The sequence below is a fragment of the Heloderma suspectum genome, chromosome 7 (assembly GCF_057233095.1).
Source record: "Heloderma suspectum isolate Gila_16-S chromosome 7, 16-S_ref, whole genome shotgun sequence".
Classification (NCBI taxonomy): Eukaryota; Metazoa; Chordata; class Lepidosauria; order Squamata; family Helodermatidae; genus Heloderma; species Heloderma suspectum.
Window position 1 is genome coordinate 113,047,512 of NC_139464.1, and position 22,157 is coordinate 113,069,668.

General features: G+C 46.1%; 1 protein-coding gene across 6 annotated transcripts in view; it reads left to right on the forward strand.

The window, feature by feature from the left end:
• Positions 1 to 22,157, forward strand: part of MCM10 (minichromosome maintenance 10 replication initiation factor) — a 59,000-nt gene that overhangs the window by 13,995 nt on the left and 22,848 nt on the right. The window contains exons 1-9 of one of the 6 annotated variants that reach the window (XM_084811582.1): positions 3,358 to 3,539; positions 6,986 to 7,038; positions 11,329 to 11,658; positions 12,792 to 12,896; positions 14,600 to 14,737; positions 15,739 to 15,910; positions 16,667 to 16,832; positions 18,807 to 18,974; positions 19,948 to 20,064. In XM_084811582.1, the coding sequence (XP_084667708.1) occupies positions 7,032 to 7,038; positions 11,329 to 11,658; positions 12,792 to 12,896; positions 14,600 to 14,737; positions 15,739 to 15,910; positions 16,667 to 16,832; positions 18,807 to 18,974; positions 19,948 to 20,064 (1,203 nt within the window). In that variant the 5' untranslated portion in view covers positions 3,358 to 3,539; positions 6,986 to 7,031. Of the gene's footprint in view, positions 1 to 3,357; positions 3,540 to 3,691; positions 3,749 to 4,004; positions 5,109 to 6,985; positions 7,039 to 11,328; positions 11,659 to 12,791; positions 12,897 to 14,599; positions 14,738 to 15,738; positions 15,911 to 16,666; positions 16,833 to 18,806; positions 18,975 to 19,947; positions 20,065 to 22,157 lie in introns of those variants that run through there. The other 5 variants (XM_084811587.1, XM_084811584.1, XM_084811583.1 and 2 more) reach the window with 5 other exon arrangements.

Consider the following 22,157-nt stretch of genomic DNA (forward strand, 5'->3'; position numbering starts at 1 on the left):
ACTGGTATTTCCTCCCTTTATCCTATTTTGTCTCCACCCTCCAAAATTCCAATTTTTGTCACTTGTGAATGGGGTAGCAAAAATGGGGGATTTTTTTTCCAGGTCAGCCCTAGTTGTACTATTTTCAGATTTTGAGGAAAGAAAATCTAAAGTTTTGAGATTTCCCCATGTAAATACTCTCTACACATACAAACATGCCATGTAAAATTAATGGAGGACGTGAATAAAAAGTAGAACTAACATCAAGAACAACCTTAGCAGCCAGAAGGCTACTTACATATAATTAAAAATCTAAAGATGTCTGCTCTACAAGGTTGGTTGTATAAAACAGTGGAAGAGGGATGGTTATATAAAAAATATTTGCCATTGTCCATGGTATAGTGGAAAAGTTGAAAGCTATTATAAATGGTTTTAAAATTTTGTATACTGTATTTTAATGTTTTCTAATCTTTGTAAACCGCCCAGAGAGCTTCGGCTATGGGGTGGTATAGAAATGCAATAAATAAATAAATATTAATAAATTTGTGAAAGTTTGTGTCAGCTCCTGCCAGTTGATCACAGCTGGTAGCAATAAATCACCGGCTGATAACAGGGTTGTAAACCTGTCCAAGGCTGAGAGAGGGAAAAGGAGGCCAAAGCAGGAAACTTTACCAGGGCAGTCAAATCCAAGGCGATGTGACAAAGAGAAGTCCGTGTTCTAGTCTGAAGTCCAAAACACAAGGCACCACAAGCAAGGCTGTGGGTCAGGTCCAGGGTCAAGACTGAGATCCGGCATGCGATATGACATTGTTCTCCAGTAGCCTTGCTCCTGCCTGCTTCCTGTTTTAAGCAGCTGCATCCAATCAGTCCTCCTGCCTCTGAGAGCCTTTCTGTCTTAAACTGACAGCACATTGTTCTCTTACATGCAGCCTCCTTTGCTCTGTGGGGGTTGGCGGCATTTCGCCCTCCGAATCCTCTGTGGGGGCTGCAGCTGGGCATGGAACCTCCACAGGAGGTGAGGGGGCTTGGGCTCCTTCTGCGCTGGTCCCTTCCCCTGGGTCTGGAGCCTGCCATTCCCCTTCATCCTCAGAGGAGTCCAAGGGAGGCATGACAGTTTGGCAGCCTTTCATTTTATTTTGGAATAATATGGACATAATGTTAGAATTCATATAGTAAGTTATTACTATTTAAATTTCTTAGACACCTTCCTCAACAAGAAGACCCAAGGTGACTTATAACAGAATTAAAATATACAACATTTAAAACAACTACAACAATTAATCCATTAAAATACAACCACCCAAACTAAAACATCAGTAACCACCATAAACAATTAAAAAAACCAACCCATCATTTGCCCCTGAATTTCTGGGAATAAAGCAAAGGCTTAACCTGCCACAGAAAAGATGACGATGTTGGTGCGAGGTGCCTCGCTGGGGAAAGCATTCCAGAATCAGACGGCCACCACTGAAAAGGCACTCTCCCTTGTTGCCATCCTCCAAACCTCCCTCGGAGGATTCTTCACGTTCTCACCACACATGGTAGAATGTTCCCAGCATTTTGCAACCCCTCCAGCAGTTAGGGTTAGTATCACTGCGTATTTTAATGGTATTAAATACCAACAATGCAGCACCTTGAGTGAGTTTTCCCTGATCTTGACTGAAACTGATTGAGGGTGCAATCCTATGCATGTTTAGACAGAAAAAAGTCCTAGAACTCCCAGCATTCCCCAGCCAACCATGCAGGACCTTTTTTCTGCCTAAGCATGCATAGGATTGTGCCCTTAAAAGGTTTTTTTGCTCCAGAGTGCCCAGTTCCTTCATCATTAAGCATTTTCTCCCATTTTTCTTTTAGCCCCATAGTAGATCCTCCAGTTTCATCTACTAATATTCTATATATTCACAAAGTAAATCCTTTCTGATACGTTTCTGTGTAATGTACTAATTGTTCAAACGGAGCAAGAGGTCTTATCGCCTGTGCTTGAGTTATAGCTGGAAATCCAAATCAGCCTCAGCCAAACCTGAAGCATTGAGTGGACTACCCTGCAGGGCTGTGCTATGCCTCTCACAGCAATTCTCCCCAATAGGCAATATTTATTTCATTTCTATACCGCCCAATAGCCGAAGCTCTCTGGGCAGTTCACAAAAATTAAAACCAAAAGCACACAATAAAACAATACAAAATATATATTAAAACCGCAATATAACAATACAACCAGAATAAAACCAGAATAAAACCCAGCAGCAGTGCAGGGATTTAAAATACAGATTTAAAACAGCAAAGCTAAAAGTCTAAAGCGCTAAAATGCTAAAATGCCTGGGAAAATAAAAAGGTCTTCACCAAAAGAATAGAATCATAGAATAGTAGGGTTGGAAGGGGCCTACAAGGCCATCGAGTCCACCCCCCTGCTCAATGCAGGAATAATACAATGTAGGTGCCAGGCAAACCTCACTAGGGAGCTCATTCCACAGCCGGGGTGCCACAGCAGAAAAGGCCCTCCTCCTAGTAGCCACCCGCCTCACTTCCTTTGGCAGGGGCTCACGGAGAAAAGCCTCTGAAGATGATCTTAAGGTCCGGGCAGGCACATATGGGAGGAGGCGATCCTTCAGATAACCTGGCCCCAAGCTGTTAAGGGCTTTGAATGTTCGTTGTTGTTTATTTGTTCAGTCGCTTCCGACTCTTCGTGACTACTTCGACCAGCCCGTGCCAGAGCCTCCTGCCATCCGTCGCCACCCCCAGCTCCCCCAAGGTCGAGTCCGTCACCTCCAGAACATCATCCATCCGCCTTGCCCTTGGTCGGCCCCTCTTCCTTTTGCCTTCCACTTTCCCTAGCATCAGCATCTTCTCCAGGGTGTCCTATCTTCTCATGATGCGGCCAAAGTACTTCAGTTTTGCCTTTAACATCATTCCCTCAAGTGAGCAGTCTGGCTTTCTTTCCTGGAGTGTGGACTGGTTTGATCTTCTTGCAGTCCAAGGCACTCTCAGAATTTTCCTCCAGCACCACAGTTCAACAGCATCCATCTTCCTCCGCTCAGCCTTCCTTATGGTCCAGCTCTGGCAGCCACAGGTTGCTACGGGGAAGACCATTGCTTGAACTGTGCGGACCTTTGTTGTCAGTGTGATGTCTCTGCTCTTCACTATTTTATCAAGATTTGTCACTGAATGTTAATGCCAGCCACGTGGGCACAGAGCTGGAACCCCTGCCTTCCCGCCTGCCTTCCCTTTGGGGAGCGGCAAGCGCCAATGACTTTCTGGCTTCCCAAGGGCACTTCCGCCCGGAAAAGAACGCTGAATCCCGGTAACTTTAGCGTGGCTCTACCCTCCCTATCTCTATGGTTCTGTGGACCGCAGAGCGGCCGACAAAACTCCTCCGAGCATGCGCATTGCGTCTCCGCTGGGTGTCTTTTTCTTTTCCCGCCCGCCCCGGGAGTTTCATAGAGATAGGAAAAGACGACGGGGGGGGGGGGTTAGTTTCCGGGCTTGCGTGCGGGGCGAAGGCGGGTCAGAATTTTGGCGGGTGACCGAGAGAGAGTCTTTGTAGGGAAGAAGGAAAATAGGAGGTAAGGCAGTTCCAGCTCCCCCTGGAAAGAAGGGGCGGATTATACATGGGGAAGGGAAGGGGAAGAATCGTAATCGGGGGGCTGCAGGGGCGTGATCCGGGGGGCGAGGGCGGCTACTTCGGGGTGGGGTTGATCAGCGAGGCTCTGCTGTTGCCTCCGGTCTGGGGAAGAGACGGTGCAGCAAACGGTGCAGGGGCTTCTAAGGGGCGGTGCAGCAAAGGGTGCAGGGGTTTCTAAGGGGCGGTGCAGCAAAGGGTGCAGGGGGTTTTAAGAGACGGTGCAGCAAACGGTGCAGGGGTTTTTAAGGGACGGTGCAGCAAACGGTGCAGGGGTTTCTAAGGGGCGGTGCAGCAAAGGGTGCAGGGGTTTCTCAGGGGCGGTGCAGCAAAGGGTGCAGGGGCTTCTAAGGGGCGGTGCAGCAAACGGTGCAGGGGTTTTTAAGGGACGGTGCAGCAAAGGGTGCAGGGGCTTCTAAGGGACGGTGCAGCAAAGGGTGCAGGGGCTTCTAAGGGGCGGTGCAGCAAAGGGTGCAGGGGTTTCTAAGGGGCGGTGCAGCAAAGGGTGCAGGGGGTTTTAAGAGACGGTGCAGCAAACGGTGCAGGGGTTTTTAAGGGACGGTGCAGCAAAGGGTGCAGGGGTTTCTCAGGGGCGGTGCAGCAAAGGGTGCAGGGGCTTCTAAGGGACGGTGCAGCAAACGGTGCAGGGGCTTCTAAGGGGCGGTGCAGCAAAGGGTGCAGGGGCTTCTAAGGGAGGCTGCTCCCAGCGCAACCCGGTGCACGTCTCCTCGGAAGCCGGCCCCGGTGAGTTCAGCGGGGAAGGAGGACTAGGCTTCCCGCCTAAATGCAGCCACCCCGCGCCTTGGATCCTTTATCCTGAACGGCGGCGCGAAGATCCGGTCCCGCCGCGTCCGCGGGCTCTTGCTCCCAGACGCGCGTGCCTTGCGTGGATCAGGACGCATCTCTGCAGCAAACGTGTTTCTTGCAGCAAAGCGCGGGCGACGCCGGAAAAGTGGGGTGTCCGAGCGCCGATTGCCACAGACGGGAGCCGATCCTAATGAGCCGAAGTGTGGGGGGCCTGCGGGAGCGGCGCTGGCACGTCTGGGGGCTCTCGGGCTGGCTTTCCAGAGACCGAGGTGGCGGGGGAGGGAAGCAGCTGCTCGCTGCCGAGGACAGCGAACTGTTTGGGTGGGGTGAACAGAGTCGTGCGGGGGCCGTGAACGCGTGCGGGGCCGTGGCTGACCGTCCCTGAAAGGACAGACGCGCCGGTTGCAGTTTTCTCCGCGCGAGAGGGAAGTCGTGATCTTGCGCATGTCCACGGCTCCTCCAATACCATATTGCTCGTGTAGACAGGCTTTCTTAACGCGAGTCAGTTTCCTCCGGATCACTGGAACTGACTTATTGATGGGAGCCGAATCCCTCGACCCATGCACTGTGTGCTTGAAGACCCATGTGCCTGCCTTGCGTGGCCTCCGCGCTGTACCCGCTGGCTGATGGGAACATCTGGAGGGCCGCAGGTTCCAGACCCCTGCTCTACAGTCAGCATTCTCGCAGCCAGGCGTGAATCCCTGCAGTAAGTCCAGCTGGCAGGAAAAGCGCCTTTTTTGACAATTTCATAATTATTTTTTTAAGGCTAGGCTAGTCAAATTTTATCAAATAATGGTCAGGTAGCTGAGCTTTAATTTATTAGAACTGCATTAGAGATGCAGTTAATCCCAGTTTTAAAATAGTTTTTAATCACTTTAATCTTTCGACAAATGAACTGCTATAAAACAATGACGTTGAATTCTAAACTATTGGAATAAATTATTTGTATGTGAAAAATATTCAAGGGGTTGGATCCAGACTTAGTCCTGCTTAAACTACACCCATCAAAATCAATGGGACTTGTTAGGCATTACCCCGTTGAGTTCAATGGGGCTACCTTAAGCATGACTAACGTCTGGATCCAGCCTAAGGAGATGAAATGTTAGGGAAATCCCAAACAGTTCCAAAATTTATTTAAAATGTAAACAAAGAAAACATGCATAGCAACTATAAAATACACCGGTCATTTTTTTAAAAAGTATTGTAATGGTTATAGTGCAGCACAGGAGATGCCTCAGTTGATTGGCATCCCAACCCTAAATTACAATTTAGGTGAAGGTTGCATTGCAATATGTAGTGTGAAAATCCTATAGATGTGGATAATAACCAGTGGCTTGTTTAAGGCTCAAGCAAAATGTCACAACAGTACATTACATCCTTCTTTAAAAACTGGGTCTGCCCCAAGTCATATATAAAGTGTGAGTGTTGTGGGGGGGGTTGTCTGATTTTTAACAGCAAAAGGTATTCATAACGAAGGGATGCTGTTGTTAAACCCTCTCCTCCTGCCTGTAGCTTACTCTCACTGTAGCCTGTCTTCTAAAGCAGAAGTGGGAAAGTATGGCCCCCCAGATGTTGTTCGACTACAACTGCCATCATCCTTGACTGGGGCTGATGGGAGTTGAAGTCCAACATCTCTCAGCCAGACATCAATCGTTGTTGTTCAGTCGTGTCTGACTCTTCGTGGACCATAGCACGCCAGGCCTTGCTGTCTTCCGCTCTCTCCCGGAGTGTGCTCAAGTTCATATTCATTGCATCAGTGATGCTATCCAGCCATCTCATCCTCTGCCGTCCCCTTCTCCTTTTGCCTTCAGTCTTTCCCAGCATCAGGGTCTTTTCCAGAGAGTTTTCTCTTCGCATTAGGTGGCCAAAATATTTCAGCTTCAGCATCTCTCCTTCGAATGAGCACTCAGGGTTGATTTCCTTTCGGATTGACTGATCTGACCTCCTTGCAGTCCAGGGGACTCGTAACAGTCTTCTCCAGCACCACAGTTCAAAGACATCGATTCTTCTGCGCTCAGCCTTCCTTATAGTCCAGCTCTCACAGCCATACGTTGCTACAGGGAAAACCATAGCTTTGATTAGACGGACCTTTGTCGGCAAGGCGATGTCTCTGCTTCTTACTATGCTTTCTAGGTTTGCCATAGCTTTCCTCCCAAGGAGCAAGCGTCTTACCAGTAGTGAATTCAACTGGGCGGAAAGTGCCTTTCAGAGGGCAGGCAGGAGTTCTGCACTCTCACCTGCATATGCCTTTTGCTGTTCAAATCCTCCCTTTTACATATGAATGGGGCAGCTCTAATTTAAACATACAGGCCTTGTGCCATCTCGTCAGCTTAGAGCCAAAGGCTGAGTTTGTGGTTGAGCCGACACTTAAACAGAGGACTTCTTGCTCATGCTGCCAGCCATTATGCTCTGTTAGCTATCTGTAAACAGATAACTAACGCTGGGGACTTGATTACTGGAATATGTTGTACTAAAAAGATTTGTCACCTTGTGTTGTGCAACACTTTTTATGATAAGCCACCGAAATTGATTTTATTTATTTAGCGCTTGCATGTTTACGTTGTTGCTCTTGTGTCTCTCTAGAAGACAAGAATTCTTTTGTGAAGTATCTGCTGGTGCTGCTCAAAATATGGAGGGTGAGTTTTGATTTATTTATTTTTTTAATTTAGTTATTATACTTTGTTCTTATATGGGGCTTCCAGTTCTCTGCCATTCAGGTTACTGATGAGGTCCCTACGCACGTTTAGCTTCAGCAATTCTGCAGCATCAGGTACTCTCTGCCATTCATCGGACATGAATTTCTTGTTATGTGTGCTTCATACTGATACATAATCTTTGTCTGTGAGTTTCAAGAACTTAAAATGGCCTGTTTCAAGATCCTTCCTACAGATTTTGAAGAAATGAAAGATGGCATTGCAGCAGTGAGAACTGAGATAGCTATATTAAACATGCTAAAAACTGAATTCACAAGAGGCTAGGGAGAGCAGAATCAGGGGTTACATATATAGAAAAAAGGGCCCAATTTCCCCCTCTGGTGGCCTTGCAGCTGAGAACAGAAAGGACTGTGAATTTCCAGTGCTTCACTTGGGGAGAAAAATAGAATCCAAGTCTACACTTTCAGTGTCGTCCTTAAGGCAGTTGGGGATCAAAGAGAGAGCGTCAACAACACTAAAATCCAAGCCAAGGAGACACAATGTAACCTTCTTCATGTACCTCTTGGCCAATCTCTGACTAAAAATGGATGATAAGCCCCCCAGTGGTAGCTGAAGGCTTTCTCTTTCCACAAAGAAAACCACGATGCGCTATTTTCTTTAAAAATCCACACTTAAAAATCTGACGCCGCCAAATACAACTACCTGTTTTGTATGACTGGTACTACTCTATCTGTATGTCTTGCACCGTGTTTTGTGGAGAGAGTCCACCATGGCGGACTCATGTTTTTGGAATTCCTGGTTTATACATTGGGCGACATGACTCCACCAGATGCCTCCGTGCCCTCTGTAATCTCAACGTGGGACGAAAACCTCGACAGGCCCAACAGCCGCCGCAAAATCCCTCCGTTGTGACACTACCCTCCCTTGTGACCTGAAGGGCTTTCCTCTTCTGAGGCAAGGTGACTCTTGGAGCTGAACAGCTGATCTTTCCCGTACTGAAAGAGGCCGGTTCTCTTGCATCAGACGTTGCTGTTCGGCTTCCTTCGTTACTGTATCAGCAAACTTAGTTTTGCCTAACTTACATTATCACCCTATGCTATAGCCAGGGGTGGGGCGAAAGTGGATCTACAGATATTTTGGACTTTGACTCCCAACTTTCCTGACCATTGGCCATGCAGGCAGGGGCTTCTTGGAGTTGAAGTCCCAAACATCTGGAGATCAACATTCTCCCCACCCCTGCTTTAGTTTTAACATATGCCTTTAAATGCTCTCTGTCTTATAGCTAAACTACTAGAATAACAGCAGTGTAATACAGCCACTTTCTCCATATCAACTATCTATCAGTCTAAATATACCTAGCTAAGGGCGCAATCCTATGCATGTTTAGACAGAGAAAAGGCCTACAACTCCCAGCATTCCCCAGCCAGCAAGTCGGCTGGGGAATGCTGGGAGTTGTAGGCCTTTTCTCTGTCTAAATGTGCATAGGATTGCACCCTTAGGGAGCAATCCTATGGCCACTGGTCAGCGGCTAGATGGCCATGGGGTACATCGGTTTCCAGGAACCGACCTCGGAGCCCACGCTTCCCCCGCTCCCAGACTGCCTTGCAGGCAGCTTGGAATGGCCCCACGCTCGGAAGAGTGGAGAAAATGGGGCATTCCGGCAGGTGTTCCAGGACAGGGAAGACAGAAGTGCCGGGTATGACACATTCCATGTGTCATGCGGCAGCTGCTTCCCCCACTCTGCCTTCCCACAGCTAGACAGCCAAAATTGGCTGTCTAGCCGCAAAGTCAGGGCAGCTGAAGCGTGGAGGGGACAATCCCCTCTGCGCTTCTCCTGCCCTGCATTGGATAGGCAGTTGCCTCCAAGTTCAGAGGTGGCCACCTATCCCGGTAGGATTGCTCCCTCCATCCTTTTTATTTTCCTTACATTTTTTTATATTTAAGTAGCTATATACTAAATTGGGTGGGAAGGACATTGTTTTATATATTCATCAGTACTGGCCATGTTCAGTCAAACTTTGGACTGAACCTAATTTCTTGTCCCTTCTTACTCTCCTTTTCTGTTTGTCCTTCACTTCCTCTTCGTTCTGATTAATGCTGTCTTCTCTCTCCCTCTTTTAAATCTCCCATAAAGAATATCTTCCTAATGTAATTCAGATGGTTTCAGGACAAGGCAGTCTTGTCCAACTATATTGTCTGGTTATGGTTCATGGGTATAATGCAGAATCTAGTTTAAATGCACGTTTATTCCTCTTTTGGGGCAGTGCTCTTATCTGTCCTAAACATCTTGTTGGCTCATTCTTGGAGGTTTTTCATGACACTGATCCCTACACCTGTGTTTCAAGAAATCCAGGTCCAATATGAATACAATTTATTGGAATGTGAAAGGGCTCAGTTGTACTAATAAATATAAATAGGTTTTAAGCGCTCTCATTTTGTGTCCTGAAATGAAAGAACATATTATTTTAAAAAAAATCTTTGCTCCCTATGCTTTCGGAGTACCTGATATCTCTTGCTTTGCTTGATATACTTCAGACATGATGAGCTATGCCGAGGTTAGCCAGCATTACCTAAAGCCATGTCGATGATTCTGTGGATCATTTTAAGATTCAAATGGACGTGAGAAACCAGGCTCAAGATTCTGGTTGACCCAAAAACTACTTTTAAGAATTCATTGACCCCCTCAAAATTTTTACTTGAGTGTTTAGAAGTCTTAACAGTGGTTTGAAATGTAATCAAACCACGGGTAACCACATGTAGCGATACCGCCACAACAAATTAATCAAAGGCTTTCTTTGAAGCTCTCTGAAAATAAAATAATTAGTGATTGCCGTTTGGACACTAAGGCAATGGTGGATGGTCTGGATAGGTAGAACTGCCTTGGTTGTCTTAATCTGGATATCCAGTTGCACCTTCTGAACTCTCTTGGGTGGAAGACAGGCTGCACCTTGCCAATAAGGAAAAGAGAGATCTTCTACAGACACGAAGCACTGGGGAAATGCCAAGCTTATATGAAAAGCCAGCCATATGGCCTGGAACTTCTCCAGTGTTTCATTTCAGCAGAATGCTATCCTTTCCGCATAGGCAAGACATAACATGTCTTCCACTGAAGGGATTACGCAAGGTGAAAATCAAGGATTTCCTGTCGAGTAGGATGGTTTACTTCACAACCTGGGCAGCTCTACCTATCCAGTCCTTTTGTTGCAGTAGCGTCTAAATGGCAAGTATATAATCAGACACGAGTTGTACTGTATTAAAAGAGTTTAGGTAAAAGCCTTAATATGTTGGGATAATGTTGTTTATATTAACTTTGTATGGGCTTTTCGCCTCTCAAATTCAGTAAAGCTTGAGGTTTTTTTTAAAAGGAGCCAGTATTACATCTGCATTGGTCCTGATAGCATCAGCTGCCTCCGGCTTGAAAATGTTGCCACTGCTCCATCTGCAAAGCGGAACAAGCCAATCAGCAAGAGAGGATGGATATTTATCAAGGTCCTTGCCAGTAGACTTGGAGGCAGCCTGGCTCCTTGCAACCAGAGAAACAGCTGTAGGGAAGCTTGAGAGACCGGAACTTTGTAGATTCCTATATAAAATGTTTTCAGAGCAAGTAGTGTTACTTCTGAGCTGGCTTGAATACCGGAACTACATTAAGCATTGTTTATTTTCTAATAGGCCAGGGATAGGCAACCTTTTTGGACCTGTGGGCGCATTGGGCAATTTAAGAAGCTATCCTGGACACCACCACAAGATGGCTGCCATGGGAGGCATGGCTAGTCACAAATGACAAGTATCATGCCCAAAAGACTGAGTACAAGTGGGATCTTGTAGAAGTGGGGTCTGATCTCCAGGACGCAAAGCAACTACTTTGAACCTGCAGCTTCCTGCACTGTCACTCTTTCCCCTTCTTTTTGTCTTGGTAATTGGGCCCTACAAAGGAAAGCATCACCCCTGCAACCACTTGCCAACTTAATTTCCTAAGATTATCTCTGAGCCCCATGTGTGGCCCAGGGGCATTCATGGCAGTGGCTGGAGGCACTCCCTCTGCCTTGAAGTGATTCCATCTGTTAGTAAGAAAATGTGTTATATTCTTCTTCTTTTTTTCAGTGGGACAAGTAGCGCACCACAAAGAAGGGTCTCTGGGGGCCCATTGGTGCTCGGGGGAACCACATTGCCTACCCCTGTAATAAGCTTGCCTATACCTTGCACTGTGTGGGGGTTTTCGCACTAGCCGTTTGAACACTGGAGAGTTTGACTCTTTCGTACATTTTCTTCTAGATGACGATAACTTAGATCTGTTAGCCTCCCTCTTAGAAGAAAATGAGGCAACTGCAGAGCACGTTTCTGAAGAGAATGGAATTAATGCGGGTGCCGCTGGAGATCCAGATGAGTATGATGAGCTCTTTGATGCAGAAGATGATGAATCCTACACTGAGGAGGTGGAGGCCGATGAGGGAGAATCCAGTGACCCCAAGGAAAATGTGGCTGAGTTGTTTGGAGATGTGGGTGACCTGACAGAAGAGGAGGACGAGGCAACAACTGTACAGGGAACACCTCAGCCTCTAGCTGTTGATCAGGCAAAGGAGAAGGCCAATCAAAATCTGCAAGGTTTCTTAAAGCATTTTAATATTTTTGATGGTTTAAAACGGGGGTCGATGACTTGGTGCCCTCCAGATGTTTTGGACTACAGCACCCACAGTCCCTGACCCTTGGCCATGCTGGCTGGGGCTGATAGTAGTTGTCGTCCAAAACTGGAGGGCCCCTGGTTTAAAATAACCCAGCTTGACAAAGGTGAGGCTTTTGTTATTAGCATATCAAGTCATCCAAAGAGATTTGATGCATCATCAAATCCAGGCTTGGCCACCCCTGCTGCTGGCATTTTCCTTGGATTTGGAAAGTGGCATCTTAAATGTATGTGGGGCTTGGTTTGTGTGGATTTTTAGCTGGCAGGATTGGGGCAGTGGAAGAAACAATAGGAGATGTGAGGCTCTGCAAGGGGTGATGGAGTGAGAGTTGTTCAGAGCCCAGAAGGTATGTGCTTGGTACATGGGAAGGCCCTCTAAATCATGCTCTGGGCTTTTCTACTTTCAAAAGACTACACTTTCTTACTGCAAGCTTTGATTTTAAGGCAGGTGACAGGGTAAGAATTCAGATTCTCAAGACTCAAAGCAACCCTGGGTTCCGTCATTGTACAGCTTAGGCAGAATATGTGCAGTCTTGTTCACAAACCATACAACCTAGGGAAAGGATCGTGCTTGTGATTATACTTTAAGCATTTCATATTGTTTGGATAGCAGAAGTTGGGACCAGAGAGAAATCAATATTGTTAATGGAGCTGGCTGATGTGAGATCAAATCAGGGCCCTTTGGGGAAGCTTGGGGCACAGAATTTGTCATTTCTTTGTGGGAGGGGTGTTGAACCTGCTTCAGCCCAAGACCAAATTCGATTTCAGAGAAGCTGTCAGGAGCTGCATTGCAGTGGTGGGTGGGCCCAAAAGCCAGGAAATCACCAGCTTTGGGGGGAAAGGGGTGAAGTCAGGGGAAAGAGAAGGGGTGCGATTGGATGGGGACCCCTGGTGGCTGGATGGGGACCCCTGCCTTATGTCTTTAGCTTCCCTCTGCCTCTTTATTTTTTGTTACATATTGTGCTCACTGACTTAAAAACTACAGTGTTTAGCTAACCTTGTGCTTAATAGGACATGCTGGGTTTTTTTATGCTAATTTATTCTTTTTCTCTCCTAGATGAGTTGAGAAAATTGCAAGAACAGATGAAGAAACTGCAAGAACAATTACAAATGACAGTAATAGAACAGCCAGTTAACACTGCCCCTAGCAAGAAAAAGTCTGGTACTTAGGTTTTTTGCCTTTGGTTATTTGTTCAGCATCTGAGCTCATGTTTATAGATATGTTATACTGGCAAACCGTTATCAAATATGGGAAAGGGAGGAATCTGATTATTGCATCCTTCTGCTACTGGATGCTGTGGATTTCCTCTGAAGCTCTGAGCAATTTGCTCAACTCTCTACTGCTTATAAAGGCACTTTGAGGCTTGCCGATGCATTCTTGGGCCTATTACAAACACTAACAGCACTTTCACATCACCTGTAAGCTTGAAATTTGGTATGTTTGTAATGCAAAACACACTTTATTAGAAAAGTAGAAAATGTGTCTTTCTCTCCCTCAAAATGGGGAACATATGGTGTACCTGCAAAAGGATAAGACATTTCTACACGAGCTAGAAAGCCAAAACTTGTTACATACAATCTAAGATATTCCTGTTGTTAGGAAAGACTGAAAATGGAAGATCTCGGTGCCTGGCAGTCCAAACTCCGGATATTAAATTTAGCTTATTGTGATTGCCAGCACAAAGTAAGCCAAGCCACATATAGCAGCTGTGGGGAACCTCTGGCCCTCCAGGGTTCCCTAGATGGCCACACCCCCTTTCCCCCAACCACTAATTATTTAGTGGTTTCCTGGCTTTTGTGCAGTTTTTTTCTCATTCTAAAAGGTTGGAATGCCTCTCCTGAGGCAGTAAGAGCTTGTAACTGCAATGGGGTGGCGGTTGTGTTTTTGGCCCCAGCCCTTTTGCCCTTGGCCCTACTCCCTTTGCTTTCAGCCCCACCATCATGGGTAAGCACCCCCTAAGAGCTAATCTGGAATGGAATGTGACCCTCAGTCAGAAAGACGTTCCCCACACCTGGCACAGAGGAACCATTTCCCCATCACACACTTGAATTAGGCTGGTTTGAGTAGCAGAGCCTTTCCAGGAACGTGTATTTATGCTTTCAGAATGCAACCTGAATTTTCTAGTAAAAATGTATTCCTCAAGGCATCTTGTTTCTGGTCTTCGTTGCGGGACAGTGATCTCATGGGGTTGGTGTTGAGGCAGAGCAGAAAAAAGAAGGGAGGTCCAAATCTAAAGCCTTAAGAGCATTGCCAGTTGTGACATTAAACTGCGTTTAAACATAGCGTCATACAACTAGGACCTGTAACAAAACGTTGCAGTGCGGTATGCTCCAGTTTAGTATACCCGCAAATCAGCCATGCCTTCCAGGATACTCCATTCAGTTCCCTCTTTCCCTTCGCTTTTCTGTCTTTTTCCCTCCCCACAGTTAGTCATCATCCTGTGTCCACCGAGCATGATCTGTCCTCATTGGGCTCTTTTGGGGAGGGGGGTATCCCCTTAGTTGTGTTTTGTATGGCTGGAAACCTTGGGGCTCCCCTGAGCTTACTAAGCTCCCTCTCCTTTGTGAGTAGTGCCTTTTTTGGCTACATAAGGAGCAGCACTGCGAATTGAGTTTGCTCTTAGTATCTTATTATACTATTATTAGCATATTAGTATATATTGTGTTTAAGCATTTCTTCTTGTTTTAGCCCAAATGCAGAGAACATGCAATCATTCTTTTGCCTTGGGTATCTCTTCCTCACTAATTATCAAGTAATAAACCATTAAGGCTGCAATTTTAAAACGCGCTTGCTAAGACTTCCAAGTAAACATGCATAGGGTTGCACTATTAAGTCTTTTAAATATTCTGTGATTCATTGATCAGGTAAATCACCTGCTGCCCCTTTAAAGGGAAGTGCGCTTCCAAAACTTCAAGAGTCGCCATGTTTCTCAGCCCAGCTCAACTGTCCTGCTTTGCCGCCATCCAAAGGCCAGTGCCAGAAGCCCAAACCTTCACTTTCAGGTAGAGCAGTCAATAATTGTCCTTGATGTCAAACATGATGTGAAGTTTTGTAGGAGCTGTATATGGGCTGTTTGTTTATATCTTTGAGGAAATAAGGGAGGTACACGAGAAGGTGCTTCTTAAGGAAATGGGCTTGATACCTTTTGAATTCTGTGACAAGGATGTCAAATGCATGTTGGAATGATGCAGTGTTTTCAGAATCTTGCATGCAGAGTTTAGCCTGGCAGCTTGCACTCGTGTATGTGACAGAGATGTGTGGGCCAAAGAGGGACTGATGCTAAGGAAGAAGGGATGTACGTGCCACTGCTTCTAGCTTGCCCTCTGTTGTTCAAGTGGCTTTCGGGGAAGAAAGTCAAAACAATATTTTAGCGTTGAAATAGCTGCTTGTCTTTGTTCTCTGGCCACAGGCCCCTGCAAATTTCTGAAAAAACTTCAGCAACTGCCATCTATGATAATTTGCGGTCTTAAAGTCTACTGTGAAAAGTTGCCTGCATTAGCAAACATAGATGGACTGCCTGATCTTGATAATTTTCCATTTCCTACACAGTATCTATCTCCTACCAGGGGTGCAGAACCTCTTTCAGCTGAAGGGCCAAATTCCATTTTGGAGAAGCTCTCAGGCTGCGTTCCAGCGGTGGGCGGGGCTAAAGGCAAAAGGGGTGGGGCCAAATATACAAAAATACCAGCATGTTTTAGCTTAAAGCTCTTACTGTCAGTAACTAAGCCTTAGGACAGGCATTTCAATGGGAAGAATGGGGAAAAACTAGACAAAAGCTAGGAAACATCCAAACTATGGGTGGTTAGGAAAAAGGGGATGGGACCAGGGGAAGGGGACGTAGCCATCTGGGGAGCCCTGGAGGACCAGATTGGGACCCCTGGAGGACCAGATTGGGACCCCTGGAGGACCAGATTGGGACCCCAGCCTAAGGTTCTGCACTCCTGTTCTCTGCACCCATTTTTCTGTGGATGTTTCTCACGCACATTCCTTTTCCTCTTCTTAGAGAATAAAAGCCATGCTCCAAAGCCAGCTCCAACTTCAGTGCCTCAGCCTCTTAAGTGTGTCACTGGGAACAGACCTGGTGTGAGCACCAGTCAGAAGTCTCAAGTGCCAAAGAGCTCTGGTGTAAATCATCAAGACGTGTCCTTGGAAGTCTACTCTGGGCTGAGGTTAAGGTTAGCAAGTTGTGAGAAAGAGTTTTTGGATTTGTTCTTTGAGTACGGTCTGTGGCCCAAAAGCAGTGCTGTGTATGTGCCTTGCTAAGAAAAAGAAAATTCTGCAACACAAAAAGCTGAATTCTGCAATCTGATTAAATGATGCAAATTGAGCGCATACTTTTATTCTGGATTTGTTCTTCATGGGAAAGTGCAAGAGGCTTTGCAGGGCATTACCCTCAAACCCTGAAAATACATTTCTGAGATTATACCAGGTGTTGGGCCAGTTCGCATGATCAAACAGCTCACTACAGCTTATTTAAGTCATGGTGGGCTGCGGTGTGGGCAGATGGCCTGTTCTAGGATTAATCCTTGCACAACCCCTGCCACTCAAATTCGCATGACACGACACGAATATTCAAATCCCGCCTGGCACATGGTGGGCTATTTTGATCGTGCAAATCGGGTCGTTGTCTATATGCTTTCAATTTTTTTTTTCAATCTAAAGGTCTAGAACTTTGCTTTTGTGTGCTTTTCTTAAATGAAGGATCCTTAAGATGAGTTCTGCATTCAGTACCACATTCTGACCTTTCTGTAGATTTTTGAAACTCCTCACTTCTCTTATCTCCATTGATTGGAAATGTTTACACTGACTAGTTTACGATGACTTACTTAACCCTCTTAAGTAAAGAGCATTTGGTTGACTTCCAACTCATTTAGTGGAAAGTTCCCTATCACTTTGCCTTTCTAACAGTCTCCTCTGTGTTGTCCATGTAGGAAACCCCGCGTATCCTCGGTTGAGATGGAAAGGAAAATGGCAAGCCGGAGGTTTATTAGACTTTCTCTATTACAAGACAAACTTGCTTCTGTAAATCTCGAGGAAACAGACTGGGTAACATTTGGAGTTGTAATAAAGAAAGTCACTCCTCAGAGCTCTAATAATGTAAATGGTTTTGTGTTTTTCTTTATCTTAAGTGTGGCATTTTTACTGAAGTGAAAACTAGGTGATATGTATTTCCTTGACTATCTCCACAGTCTTGTTAATATCCATTGTATTAATATTTTGAGTAAGTCTACATTCACATTCTGCTTCTAGTGTGTTTTGCTCCCACATTATTGTAATGTTGCTGTGAAAGTGTTACTTCTGGAACTGTCCTCTCCATACCCCTGATGTTTGGCCATGGGTGTGAACAATTTCTAGTTTTTGCTCCTACTGGAGTAAACAGACACCAGTGGCAGGGAAAGTACGCAATGGAGAATGCACATCAAAGGCTGCTCCTCTCTCCTCCATCCTAGCAGAAGTCATAATAATGTGATGATACACAACTTCATTGTTGTTTAAAGTACCTGGGTAATTCCATATCAGTCATAAATATATCCACTCTGAAATTATGGCTCCAGTTTTTCTTAGTTAAATGCCAGAGTGATTATAATATATAAACACACTGAAATACAAGTTTCCAGATCTCTTTTGTAAATAGGGCATTATAAAATGAGAAGAGGGATTTCATAACATGAAGACGTTTTTGATCTTTAACTAGGTCTTTCCTTTGCCATTGTAGGCTGTGAAGCAATTCTGTGTTACAGTTTTGTCATTTTGTTCAACTGTATAAAATGGTAGTGTTCCACCTAATCTTCTGAGGCTAGTTTTCACTCATTTGGGCAGGAGTATTGTCCCCTTCCGAAGAGTTTGCATACCACAGGGCCAGCCCTACTGTTAGGCAGAGTGAGACAATCACCTCAGGCATCACATGTTGGGGGGCACCCTCCCCGCTGTTCCCCCTGGGCTCCCCGGCTGTTCTCCTCTGTTGGAGGACAGAGCTGTCTATGCAGCACATCCTGTCCTGGGTTCCCTAAACTAGCCTGCTGCCTCCCATCACCTGCCAGGTTCAACTGCCAGTTCAGCCAGCTTCTGTACATGGAATGGGGAAGAGGAACCATATTGTCCTTTGTCTCCTGCAGCTAAATGTCTTGGACCAGCCCTAGTGTAGCCTATGGAGAGAGCCAGGAAGTCTCCAGTTTGTATCTCACCTCAGCCATGCGATTTTTAGATTGCCTTAGGCAAGCTACTCTCCATTGGCCTAAGCCTTTCTACTGATGGAGCGGCGTCTACCATATGCTCCTGCCCGGTTGCTAAGATTGTCTTTGGAGGCTCTTCTCTGGCTGCCACCACCCACAATAGTGTTACCTAGGGAGGCGGTGGGCTCTCCCACACTGGAGGCATTCGAGGCTGGACAGCCATCTGTCAGGGATGCTCTGGCTTGGATTCCTGCATTGAGCAGGGGGTTGGATTCGATGGCCTTGTAGGCCCCTTCCAACCCAACTTCTATGATTCTATGACAGGTGGCTACCAGGGAAAGATTCTTCTCTGTTGTGGTCCCCCAATGCCCTTTCCAGGGAGATCTCCCTGCTAACTTCATTGCATAGATGCCTCTTTAAGGTCTTCCTCTTTAAGCAGGCATTTAATCTTTAAGCTGTTGCTTGATTATTAATTTTACTGCTGGCTCCTTGGTGTTTTTAATATTTTAAAAATGTTTTTAAGGTTTAATACTGTATTATTATTACTATTGTTACTGTGTTGTTGTTGTTTGGTTTTATGATTGTAAACCACCCTGAGGGCATTTGCCAGTTGAGCAGCATACAAACGTAATAAATAAATACTGCAATTATGTATTTGTTTTATTAAATTGGTGCACTGCGCCTTCAACGATAAAGCTCTCAAGGTGGTTTACAACCATAAAAATAACAATAAAAATACAGTGTAATAAAGCAGTCCAAACAATGGTGAAGCAGCAAATTTGGCAGCATTAAAATGATTCAAAGCTTTAAAAGGCTTGGGAGAATAAAAAACATCTTCATCTGGCACTGAGAAGATAGAGATGTTTTTATTTGCTCAACATTAACATCTCTCTTCCAGGGTAAAACCTTCAGCATCTGGCGCTTGAACGACCTCCGAGACTGCAGCAGATGCGTCTCATTGTTTCTGTTTGGCGACGTTCACAAAGAGCACTGGAAGACAGACCAAGGCATGGTCATAGGTCTGCTCAATGCAAATCTCATGAAACCGAAAGAAGGATCAGATGAGGTACATACGAGTTCAAGGTTTTTGGACACAAGCCTCTTGATTTCTGCATAAGGAACACTTTTCACACATTTTCCGTAACATATGTTTTGAGCAGACGTAGCTGGTGGGGAAAAGATGAGGAAATGCATCATATTCTGTGTCTGCTTGTACAATCATTCCCAGTCCTGAGCTGCAGTGGATTTGATCACACAGGAAGCTTCTGTTTACCTCAGAGTTAGTCTTAAAGTGAAGTAGCAAAGCCTTAGCTTTCTTGATGGCAACTCGACTCTGGCTACAAAGCCAGAAAAAAATGCTGTGCTTTAGCTGAGGTTGGTTGGGGAACAGTTTGGGCATCTCCTCAAGAGCCCATTCAAAGGCCTGGTGAAGAGCTGGAGAAAAATGCAAGAATCTACAAAAACAGTCATCAGGTTGTCTTTGTTGACTCCAAATTTAATTTTGGCAACCAGCATTGAATGCCTTTGATATGCTTCACCATTTGAGTAACAGGCTTGTATGTTTGTTAAGTAGATACAGATCCCGCTTTTCGACTAGTGTCCTCTAAAAACAAAAACAATGCTGGCAATGAAGGGAGGAAGAGAATGCCTCTTTCAAAATGGCGCCAGGCTGCATCTTGTGCTGGCACCAAAATGGCACCAATCTTGGCATCCATGTCGTGGGCTGGAGGGGGTGGAATTGCTACAAATGCGCACAGGCTACCTACCACTTCTCCCTGATTTTTTTTAAAAAAACCCTTGCTGGGCAGCAAGCACAAACAGGATGCAGTGGCGTTGCCTCGGGGGAGAAGGAAATGGGAAGCCAAGCTTCACAGGCCACTTGAAACAATCGCTAGCCACCAACTCCAGCCAACTCTTGAGGAAATAATTAATTTCTCATAAAAACTGCTGCATAGATTTTCATTTGGTAAAAGCACTTGAGTCAGCCTTGGGTCTCTTTAGGTTTCTGTTCTGAAGCCCGTTGCGCTGTTTCTTGTTAGGTGTGCCTGTCTGTCGATCATCCCCAGAAGATCTTGCTTTTGGGTGAGGCCGTGGACTTGGGAAGCTGCAAAGCTAGGAAGAAAAACGGAGAGCCCTGCACACAGATGGTCAACCTGGTGCGTATATCTCAGCTGAAGCCACATTGCTTTGTGGGCCTGGTGAGAGCTCATTGGGCTGTTACCTGAGACCACATGTTTTGGTCTTGTGATAGGAGCTTAGGAAGCTGCCTCACACTGAGTAAGACCATTGGTCCATCTAGCCCAGTACTGTCAACATTGACTGGCAGTGGCTCTTGAGGGTTTCAGGCAGGAGTCTTTCTCTGCCCTACCTGGAGATGCCAGGGTTTGAACCTGGGACCTTCTGATTGCAAAGCATGTGCCCTACCACTGAGCCATGGGTCCTCCCTGATGAGTAAATTATAAGTAAATATTAAATTATGAGTTTATTTGATCATTCCTTCTACATCCTTGTACTGAGTCAGACCATGGGCCCATCGTATTGTCAACGCTGACTGAGTTTGGACGACTCGATAACCCACAATGGGTTAAATAAGCCACGGTGGTTTATTTAACCCATCGTGGGTTATTGTGTCATCTGTCAGGTATGTTTTAATCCACAGTGGCTTATTTGGCCAAAATAACCCGCTCTGATAACCCACGGTCTGCCGAGTGGCTTATTTAACTCATCGTGGGTTATCGTGTTGTCTGTCGGGCGCTGTGGGTTAATTGGCTCGCCTATAGAGCCACGTGGCAAGAATGCTTCAGAGCGCTGCTGCTGGCGTTCTCTGTGGGGTGAAATGCGGAACTGAGAGCACTTAAAGGCATCTATCCCAGCAATGTCTATGGGGGGAGATGTGCAACTGATGGTGTGGGGGTTTGCCCCGTTTTGTGTAATCGTGCAGGGTTTTAATGTTTCATCAAGTGCCTCCCAACAAGGGGAGGCTGTATATGATGTTTTGTCTTGATCCTGCAAATGTCCAGCCCTTTAGACCACCCCTTGTGGGGGTGATGCTGGAAGCACTGGATTAAGCCCCTGTACTTTGTCAACGGGGGAAACAGTGCCACTGCTTCGGCGGGAGGACTGCAGCAGGACAGGGTGGGAGGATGACTCAGATGAAGCACAGTAGCTTATCAGCCCGCTCGTGTCGCAGGGCATCGTGGACGTTTTCAAGCATTATTATTATTTATTATTTTTCTGTACCACCCAATAGCCAGAGCTCTCTGGACGGTTTACAAAGATTACAAACATTAAAAATACAATATACAGAGATTAAAAACCATTTACATAAAATAATACTGCTGCGAGCAGCTTATTAAGCCCCCATGCCTAAAGTGATGTCCGAACGCGGCCATTGACCGGCAGCAGCTCTCCAGGATTTCAGGCGGGAGTCTTTCTCTGCCCTACCTGGAGATGCCGGGGATTGAACCTGGGACCCTCTGCGTGCAAAGCACGTGCGCTCCCACTGAGCTGTGGCCCCTGTCCATGTGATGATGACGGTCACAATTTATAGCACGGGTGTCCAACTCGAAATGATCAGAGGGCTGAACTACCCAGCCAGTGACCCAACGTCACACACATCTGTATTTTTTACTGGAAGAGGTCTGGCTTTGATGACGTAGTAGGACTTCTAAGAGGTCTGCTGAGGTGCTCTCCTTCCCCAGTTTGGCTGCCCAAATCCCGTCATCCCTGCCTCTGTTGCTCCCAGTCGCTTCTCCTACACACGTGAACACAGAAAGATACAGGCCTGTGCATCCTCCCTGCCGCTCTCCTCTCCCGACCCCTGTGCTAAGGTGTGCCATCCAGACTTCCCATACATGCCAAAGCAGACTGGACCACCCTCCTGGCTAGCTTAAACATTCCTGTGTTCACGTCTCCCTCTCCACTGGCGTTGGCAATTACAAACTCCTCTCTCTCTCTCTCTCTCTCTCTGCCTGCTTTGATGCCGCTGTGGCTCATTTAATGGAACTGGGGGAAGTGGCTGGGATTGATGGCAGGTGGTTACAGATGTTTGTAGGTCAGCCCTTTTGTCCACAAAGCACCCAATAAATTCAAGTTTCAGCAGCTGAAAAAACTGATCTAAGGGGCTCTAGTTCTTAGTACAGGAGTGGGCAATATGGTGCCCTCCAGATGTTTTGGACTACAACTCCCGCAATCCCCAATGTAGCCAGCTCCAGTATCATAGGAGTTGCAGTCCTAAACTTCTGGAGGG